This window comes from Camelina sativa, chromosome 12 (genome assembly GCF_030686135.1).
Source record: "Camelina sativa cultivar CO46 ecotype springtype chromosome 12, ASM3068613v1".
NCBI classification, from domain to species: Eukaryota; Viridiplantae; Streptophyta; class Magnoliopsida; order Brassicales; family Brassicaceae; genus Camelina; species Camelina sativa.
This window is the reverse complement of record NC_141891.1, coordinates 36832207-36841867: the sequence shown is the minus strand read 5'-3', so window position 1 is coordinate 36841867 and position 9661 is coordinate 36832207. Positions and strand designations below refer to the sequence as shown.

Below are 9661 nucleotides of genomic sequence, written 5' to 3'. Positions count from 1 at the left end.
GTATATTCGACATTTCGTTTTAGTTAAGTGTATTTCTAAGAAAATAGGCAAAAAGACCCACTGCCTAGTGTCGAACCCTAGTTTACAATGTTTACATTACGCCTCAAACCACTAGACTACACTACAACTTCAGTAAATACTCACAACTTTATCATTTTATACCTATATATACATAAAAATACCTAAAACTAGTCCCCGATTAATCCCCGTGTAATTCCCGATTAATTGATTAGGCGCTAGGCGCTGCCTCACCGCCCGATCAGCGCCTAGCGATTTTTAAAACATGGGTTGGGGCTGTTGCTTCTTCAACACATTGGACTTAATGGTTTGCATCATAACTCTAGAATTCCATATGAAAGTGCCAAAAGAGTTTTTGATGATGAAGCAATGAAGACGTATCCGTCACTACAAGAAAACATGGTTTTTACTACTACAATTGGTGACTACATATGTAGTCGTTATTTTTGGTGACTATCTAATGACTATTGGGCGACTATTTTACGACTATAAATATTTGGTCGTATATTAGTCGCCTTTTTGTGACTACATATAATAGTCGGTATATTAGTCGCAATTTAGCGACTATTTTATGACTATATTGCATATCAAAACAAATAGTCACCAATTTAGCGACTATTTTATGACTATATCGCATACCAGAACAAGTAGTCACTAAATAGTCACCAATTTAGCGACTAATATGTGACTCAAGGTAAAGGTCGCTAAAAAATCGCATATCAGTCGCTATTTAAGAAAATTAAAAAATTTAAAATTTAGCTTTAAACTTTAACCAAACTCCAAAACTTAAATCATAAACTCTAAATTTTTAACTTTCAATTTTTAATCTTAGAAATTAATTCATAAACCATAAAACCAAAACATAATTATTATTATATATACATAAACAAAGCTTTAGAACTTATAAGAAAATTAATCTATCCCAAATCTTAAATCTTAACCCTAAACCCTATACCCAAAACCATTAACCAAACTCCAAAACCTAAATCATAAACTTTAAATTCTTGATCATAGAAATGAATTCATAAACCATAAAACTAATATTTAAAACTATTTACATATTTTCTTTACAAAAAATAAGTTTTAAAAAACCTACTAACTTATAAATTTAAATCTTTAACCAACAATTCAATATATATATATATATATATATATAATTTTCTAGTTCCAAATTTCTAAAACTTAAATCCCAAACCATGTTATAAACTCTAAACCTTGAACTTTATACTCATACTTCAAAATTGAAAATAATCTAAAATTTACATTGAAAGATTTATAATATAGAGGGAAAATGAAATATGGGCCTAAAATTCTTCAAAGCCTTTTCTATTTTTGTGCTTCTTCTTCTGCCGTAATTCATCTCTCTCTCTCTCTCTCTCTCTCTCTCTCACAGAATCCAAATTCACCCTTTGAAATTCCGACTATGAGCGAGCTTGTTGCTGGTGGGTTCGAGATCGGCGATGATTGGATCTGGCCTTTCTAAGAAGGCGACAACTAAAAAGCAGTACAGCCGGTCTCCTGTTCCCCATTGGCCGATTAGCTCGATTTCGTAAGAAGGACGAGTACGCCGAACGTGTTGGTGTCGTAGCTTGGATTTAGTTAGCCGCCGAGGTAATTACCCCTTCTCTCTCAGTTATTTTGACCTTCAAATTCATAAAACCCTAATTTGAACGGGGTTTCATAAAACCCTAATTTGAAAGGGGTTTTTTTTTTTTTTGTAAATTAGATCTGTGTAAGTTATGGAATTGACTGGAAACACAGAGAGGGATAATAAGAAGACTATGATTGTGTCACTTCACTTTCAGCTTGCGGTGAGAAACGATGGGGAGCTGTGTGAGTTGGTTGGTGATGTGACGAATTCTAATGGAGGTGTGATGACTAACATTCACAGTCTTCTTCTCCTCCTTCCTCAATCGCCGTTCCTCAGCTCTCATTCTCTTCAAAGACTAAAATTCACAATCAAGCCAAGCCAAGGTCAGATGTCTTAATATTGTGGGTCATGAGATTTTTTTGAACATTGTTGATTATATAACTATGGTTTTTGTTTGCAACTACATCAGCGATGTTACTTACTCAAACTAGTTCTTATTTAGGTCAATGGAGATGGAAAGTATGAGCGGATAGGTCAACAAGCCTTTGGTGGAGGTTCTTACCAAGAAGAGTGTTGTCTTTTCCCCATCCTTCGTCCGGTTGTTCATGCATGAGGTTTTAGTTTATCCTTCTGTATCTGTCATTCGTTTTTGGGGCTTTAGTTTAACACCATACAGTAGATCTCTATTATATCTTCTCTATATTTAATTGTAGGATGATCTACTATTTAAAGTCCTCCTGCAGTTCCTGTCTGTACCATTGCATAGAGAAGAACTGTAAGTAGGGTAAAACACTGCCTTTTTTGCAAACAGTTACCCAGATTTCTATGAGCTCTTATGGGCGTTTTTTAACTTATAAGGCTTAACGTGGAAGAGCATTCGCGTCAGGATGAGGACCAAACTATTTTCTTCCGTTTATCAAAGGGCTCTCATGTTTAAACCAATGCAGCACCCTTCGTTGTATTCAACCTGTCAAGAATCTACAAAGATCAATTTTCGCATCTAACAGTTTGGATTCCCTTGTGTTACAGATTGACATGGACACAATTCAAGTCAGTAACCTGAATAGGCAATTTATATTCCGTCCTTCTCATGTTGGCTCCAAGGCTAAGGTATATTTGCTTGAGCTAAGTCCAAGAGAATCCAGTTCATAAGAGAATTCATGTGACCATATAGACTCAAAGTTGTTTGGGTTTGTTGAATCCAGTTTAGGAGGTATATGTTAGCAACCTGAGCTCATTCTCCCTCGCTTCAAGGTATGTAAGCAGCCTGAGCTCATTCTCCCTCGTTTGTGTTTGTTAAATCCAGTTTAGGTATATGTAAGCAAACTTCTTTTTTCTCCAGTTCAGCTGATTTCTCTCTGATGGTGTCATTAAGCAACCTGAGCTCATTCTCCCTTGCCTTAAGTTCCTTAAGAGATGCTTCCATCAGCTCAGCTTCCTTTCTCCTTGTCTCGTCTCTGCAGTTTGCTTCAGGTCAAAATCTTTAACATTCATCTCAAAAGCAAAAGACTTCTCATATGGGAAAGCAAAGTAACCTCCTTGATGTTTCTGCATTACCCCAAGATACCTCTAATATTTACTTTCTTTTTTAGTAGTATGATGTATTCTTATATTTAATTATGTTTTTAGTTTTATTTTGTAATACAGTTTTTTTAATATCATGGTTTCATAATAATAAATATAGTATTTATTTTTAATATCAATTCATTCCAAAAACAAACCGTTATTCAATAACTTATATATGTTTAAAAATAATTAATATATATATATATATATATATATATTAAAATAGTATATATAAAATGCTGTATAAATACAATATTTTTTTAAATTAGTCGTCAATTAGTCACTAAATTTAGTGACTACATTACGACTATTTTGCATAGTCGTAAATAGTCGTAGCGTAGTCGCTAAATTTAGTGACTACATTACGACTAAATTTACGACTATGCAAAATAGTCGTAATGTAGTCGCTATTTGGCGACTAATTTTACGACTATTTATTTTAGCGACTCTCGATTTACGACTATTAGTTTTAGTCGCTATTTAGTCGTAATACACCGTTTAGCGACTAAATAGTGACTAATAGTGCAGTCGCTAATTGCTTGTTTTCCTGTAGTGCGTGGGGTCGGTCAGCATTTGAAGCTCTTGTTGATTCCATAAAGATGTTGAACGCTACGGGAAAGTCGTACACCCTTTGTGGGTTTACACCCGTGTTACAGGTTTGGGCGTATGAGTCCATCAAATGCTTTAGAGAACGGTTTGGGAATGCATCAGCTGAAGATGGTGGCATACCAATGCTTCAATGGGGCGGAAACCGTACACATTCATCGCTGGAAACCGCAATTGCTGAAGAGATCAAAGCGCTTGGTGAGGTAAGGTTTATATGTGGTTGAGTGATTGTTTAGTAATGGATGAGTTATGATTTAGTTATGGCTGAGTTATTGTTTAGTAACGGCTGAGTTATGTTTTACTAATGGCTGATTTATGCTTTAGTGTTGGCTGAGTTATGTTTTAGTAATGGCTGATTTATGCTTTAGTGTTGGCTAAGTTATGTTTTAGTAATGGTTGAATTATGCTTTAGTGTTGGCTGAGTTAAAACTTACTGATGGGTTTCATAATCTCTTATGTTACAGCTGCGTGTGATTAATATGGTTATGAAGGAAAATGGCTGCGAGCTATTTCATTCGTGGCCAGAACAAGAAGACGACCCAGCAATCGATCGCCTGATCGAAGACATACATATGAATACGTTTGTTAAAGGTTTTTGGGATGTTAAGGGGAGTGATAAGAAGAAAAAGAAAAAGAAAGCTGAAGCAGTTGTTGAGTCTGAATCTCCTCCCGCAAAGAAGCGGAAAGTCCAGAAGATGAAAGTTTCCAATAGTCAGGAGTTGGAAACTAGTGAAGGAGTTGCACAGGAGAGGAAGAAGAAAGGAAAAAAGGTAAGTGAGGAGGAAGATGTTGGGAAAGATGGGTCGGTTAGAACTATCGAAGATGAGTTGGTTAGAACTATCTACGAATTGATCACTAAGTTATACACAAGGTTTGACACCATTGATAGGAACACTGAAAATGTATCGGCGAATCTGGAGAAGAAGATGGATGAAAGGATTGAAACCAGGCTTGGATCTTTTGAGACGGACCTCAAACAGATGAAAGAGCTCGTGCTTTCAAAGAGCACGACTGACCAGATTTTAAAATTGGGACAGGAACTAAATAACCTGGGACATGGACAGGAACTTCAGACATCAAAAGGTCCACCAAAAGTTCCGGTAATGTCTGATTTATCTTTGTTTTATGGCTGATTTTTTAGAATGTTTAGGCTGTGATTTTTCAGAATGTCTTTGCTATGATATACAGGCAAAAAACTATTTGACATCTCCAGATGCTAAGAAACCAGCTGATACGAAAACAGGGCCTTCCACGAGGAGAAATGCCAAAGAGTTAGAGGCGGCAAAGAAGGTAATGTCTGATTTATCTTTGTTTTATGGCTGATTTTTTAGAATGTTTAGGCTGAGTTATCATAATGTCTGATTTATCTTTGTTTTAGGGCTGATTTTCATAATGTTTAGGCTTAGTTATTATAATTTTAATATACAGGAAAAGAACTATTTGACTTCTCCAGATGCTAAGATGTCTCCAGCTACTAAGAGACCAGCTGATACGAAAACATGGCCTTCCACGAGGAGAAATGTCAAAGAGTTAGAGGCGGCAGAGAAGGCCAAAGAGTTAGAGGCGACAGAGAAGGCCAAAGAGTTAGAGGCGGCAAAGAAAGCCAAAGAAGTAGCTGCGTCAAAGAAGCCCAAAAAAGTAGCTGCGGTTGGAGGTAGAGGTGGAGGTAGAGGTAGAGGTAGAGGTAGAGGTAGAGGTAGAGGTAGAGGTAGAGGTAGGGCGCCTAAAAATCCTACTGCTGCTGTTGTTAAGCCGTTGAAATTTGTACTACCTGGAGGTTTGAATAAGGGAGAAGCTGGTTCAGAAGCAGGTGCAGAAGGTCTTGAGCTTTATAATATTACAGACGAGTTTATTGCTGAAGCCAACTCACTTGAACCTGAATCTGAGGATGATGAGGAGGAAAAGATTAGGCTTGATAGAATTAAAGCTTTAAGGCTGGAGAGTGTTAAGCTGTCAGCGGATGGGAGTGCATTGAATACACAACAAGATCATCCAAGCTGGATTTACCCTAATATTGGAGACAACGGACTGACGTGCATGAGGAAGAACTATTCACCTGGACCTGGAATATATGATCCTCTGGCACCTGTTGATCCGGTCAAGTTGCAGAAACTTTTGGAGTTCCTAAAGAGCGCCGAGTATGACCCTTTAGACCCTTTTGCTTAACAAGTTAATAACAGCTTGTTAACATTAATATTAACTTGTGTTTATTTGTTTGTTAGGAATATTCCGTTAAGCAAAGGCGGAATCAAAATTGAATTCTATAGGGTGCTAATCACCGAACGAAAGGACTGGACAGTGAGGCCAGAAGAATATGGTAAATATGGGTGGCTTACTGATGAAGTAAGTTTATCTTAATGTCTTAGTTATTTTTGTCGTTGTCTGACTTATATTACATTATGGCTGCGTTGTTGTTTACTACTCATTTTTCTGTTGTACAGCACTTGGGCGCGTTTATGAGAGTCCTTAGGTGTAGGTACAAACGAGATCCATTCCCATTCTCCAACAAACGCATTGTGTTTATAGACCCGTGGTTCACCAGTGAAATGGTTCACCGTCATTATCCGATGTTCGAGATGAGACCCAAGTTTTTTACAATAACTGGCAATAGTTATGAAGATTTAGTTAAAGGTTTGATTCCATCAGATGAAAAGACTAATTTGAAGTGGATAGAAGATGTGGATCACCTGTATATTGCTCCACAAACTGGAGGCGATCACTAGGTGGCGCTGCACGTGGATCTCATCAGAAGTCATATTGATTGCTATGATAGCATCGTGGGACAAGTAACCGTAGACAGTGAGCTTAGAATGTTGAATGCTTATAGGGCGTTTATGCGGATGATTCCAGCAATGATGAACGCGAACGTTCCTCACGAAATTCGTACACCTACTTTCAAACAGTTTACCTTCAGGAGGAGGACAGTCTCCAAGGTCCCGCAAAACGTACAGGTTGGTGACTGTGGCGTGTACGCTTTAAAGTTTATAGAATGTCTAGCGCTTGGTGTGTCTTTCGATGGAATCTGTGATCAAAACATCCAGGGTATACGTGTTAAAATGGCAGCAGAAATCTACGATGAGTCACCTGATTTTATGAATCAGTTCAGTTAAAAAACATTTGTATTTCTTTTGGTAGGTAGGACTTGCACTTGGATATGTAAAAAAAAATTTGGATTTCTTTTGGTAGGAATTCTACTTGGATATGTAAAAAAAACATTTGGATTTCTTTTGGTAGGAATTGTACTTGGATATTGAAAATATTTGGATTTCTTTTGGTAGGAATTGTACTTGGATAAGAAAGTCCATTGTTTAGTATCTTTTCAATGTTACGGCTGAGTTATAATTAAATATTAAATAAACATATATGTTATGGCTGAGTTATATATTTCGAACGGCTGAGTTATCTACTTCGTACGGATGAATGAGTTATGGCTGAGTTATGTACTTGGTACGGCTTCGTTTAGTCTTTCGTGCCGTGCCTCGATATTACTAAAAGTGTTGTTGGGGAAGCCCAAACAATAATTCTGTGCCTGCTCAGATCCACACGCGTAATCAATTTATAAAGTTAGCTTTTTCACAATATATTATACAAAATAATTAAAAAATTGAACTCAAAATTTGAATAAAAAATCTTAAAATTCCGACAAAGTGACTAAGTGATGGTTGAGTTATTGACTTACACGGCTGACTTATGAAATATTCGTAAATTTACATTATTATAACTCAACATTTAAATGTACAATTGAATTATGAATATTACAGTTATTATAACCAATAACAAGTAATAATTATAGAGAAAGATTGATTTTTACACATTCTCACCAAGGATGTGTAAAATATACAACACATGACGTTTAGGGGTTAGGGTTAGGGTTAGGGTTGGGGTTTAGGGTTTGAGATGTAGGGTTCAGATGAGTAACATTATTTGATTTTACATAACTCAACATTTAATTGTACAATTGAATTATGAATATTACAGTTATTATAACCAATAAAAAGTAATAATTATAGAGAAAGATTGATTTTTACACATTCTCACCAAGGATGTGTAAAACATACAACACATGACGTTTAGGGGTTAGGGTTAGGGTTGGGGTTTAGAGTTTGAGATGTAGGGTTCAGATGAGTAACATTATTTGATTTTTGGATTTGGTTCTAATGTGTTTTAATGTGTATGGTTTAAGGTGATAATATGGATATACTAATGTTATTACCATTTGAATATTTTTAAAAAATCAAAAAAATCAAAAAAAAATTTGGTTATTTCCGGTTATGGGTCGGATATATTAATATCTAACAATAAATAACCCAAAATATATTGTAATTAAGTAGATTAGCCTAATATAACCGAAATTAAGCCAAATATATCTGAAATAACCAAACATACCAATTAAAAAATATCAAATTGGAAAATTTATTTTATCGGTCGGTTCGGTTTAGTCGGTTATTTAGTCATTCTAATTTGAAGGTTTGTTGAGATATCGTTTATGACGGCTGAGTTATAATTAATCATGACTGAGTTATTAAAATAGATTGATAAAACACCACAACATAGAAAGTTCATATCAATTCCAAAAAAAAAAAAAACAACGGAGCTTGACTAATCTCACAGATACTTGTTCAAGCTCTCAAACTTCTTCTCCAGAGCGTCATATTTCTTTTCCAAATACAAGATCATTTCTTCTTGAATTTCTTCTTGAATCCAAGTCCTGCTTCATCTCATTCTTCTCCTCCTGAATAACCCTAAACGCTTCGCGCACTGCATCAGTCCACCACTTCCTGAAACCGCAGCCTTGACCGGGACCCTTACAAATAGTACATAATTCATATTAGACTAAAAAAAAGTCAGAAGCAGAACACAAAACTCAAAAATAAGAGTACAAAAATCTTTACATCTGTGATGTCATACGGACAACTGAAATAACGTTCTCCTCTCGTGGTAGGATAATTAGAAGTGGCAACGAGAAGCACCGCACCGCAATTACACCCGATTGGAACACCCTTGTCTCGCCTCCGGATTTCGCCGTACCTCATTTTCATATTTATTTCATTACGATTCAGCTCCTACAGTTCCACAAACACAATATTAAGATAATGCTTTGAGATTTCAGATAGTCCAGAGATCTACCTCAGCTAGTGCTTCAGAAGCAGTTTTCTCATCAGCCCTGGAGTTGCCGCCGTAGATATCTCTATTTGCCATCATCTTGACTCGATCTCGATTACTCAAGCAATAAATCACAACAAATCCCATAATTTATACTAAAACAATATATCGAACGACGTCGTTTGACAGTAATATACTTGAAGGCTGAGTTGTGTTCTTTACACGACTGACTTAGGATAGTCAGTTAAATTAACAACTATGTTATGGCTGACTTATGCAACGGCCATAATAATGGTGTTACGGCTGATTTATCCGACGGCCACCCTATTATTACATACCCGCTCGGGAATGCAAAAAGGGTTGTTGGGGAGACGCAAACAATAATTATGTTTCTTGTTATCATCCATACGCTTAATAAAAATATTTTAAACGATTTATTATTAAAAATAAATTCATTAATTTGAATTCAAATTTTTCATGTATTTTTATTTATTATTAAAAAAGGGGCACAGTAATTTGACTAAGTAGTGGCTGAGTTATTGACTTAAACGGCTGAGTTATGAGATATTTGTAAAATAAGGTTAGAATGGCAAAATGAATATTACTATTATTATAACTAATAAAAATAATAATTATAGACAAAAGAGTGATTTTTACACATTCTGATCAAAATGTGTCAAACATACCAAAACATGTCGTTTAGGGGTTAGGGTTTAGGGTTTAGGGTTTAGATGAGGTAACATTATTTGTTTTTAATATAACAATTTGGTTTTGGAT

General features: G+C 35.8%; 1 protein-coding gene and 1 long non-coding RNA gene across 14 annotated transcripts; both read left to right on the top strand.

The window, feature by feature from the left end:
- The first annotated feature begins 1317 nt into the window (after positions 1 to 1317).
- Positions 1318 to 3288, top strand: LOC104732782 (uncharacterized). 12 transcript variants are annotated; one of them, XR_015575151.1, is made up of 8 exons: positions 1318 to 1629; positions 1745 to 1992; positions 2112 to 2223; positions 2323 to 2384; positions 2468 to 2532; positions 2639 to 2719; positions 2815 to 2863; positions 2957 to 3288. It is a non-coding gene; the product is annotated as an uncharacterized LOC104732782 (long non-coding RNA). The 12 variants fall into 12 exon arrangements; XR_015575148.1 differs by having other exon boundaries at positions 2952 to 3288; XR_015575152.1 differs by having other exon boundaries at positions 1319 to 1629; positions 1824 to 1992.
- A 385-nt stretch (positions 3289 to 3673) lies between these two features.
- Positions 3674 to 7058, top strand: LOC147933206 (uncharacterized). 2 transcript variants are annotated; one of them, XM_087479432.1, is made up of 6 exons: positions 3674 to 3984; positions 4246 to 4881; positions 4970 to 5071; positions 5210 to 5919; positions 6004 to 6124; positions 6223 to 7058. In XM_087479432.1, exons 1-6 carry the CDS (start codon positions 3775 to 3777, stop codon positions 6502 to 6504), a joined length of 2061 nt encoding a protein of 686 aa, XP_087335558.1. In that variant the 5' UTR covers positions 3674 to 3774; the 3' UTR covers positions 6505 to 7058. The 2 variants fall into 2 exon arrangements, with proteins under 2 accessions (XP_087335558.1, XP_087335559.1); XM_087479433.1 differs by having other exon boundaries at positions 3729 to 3984; positions 5235 to 5919.
- The last annotated feature ends 2603 nt before the right edge of the window (positions 7059 to 9661 follow it).

Coding starts and splice junctions, on each gene's coding strand:
- LOC147933206 (XM_087479432.1), top strand. CDS start 3,775: ATGTTGAACGCTACGGGAAAGTCGTACACCCTTTGTGGGTTTACACCC. Junction 5,072..5,209: donor AGTTAGAGGCGGCAAAGAAG/GTAATGTCTGAT, acceptor TTTAATATACAG/GAAAAGAACTATTTGACTTC. Junction 6,125..6,222: donor ATGGGTGGCTTACTGATGAA/GTAAGTTTATCT, acceptor TCTGTTGTACAG/CACTTGGGCGCGTTTATGAG.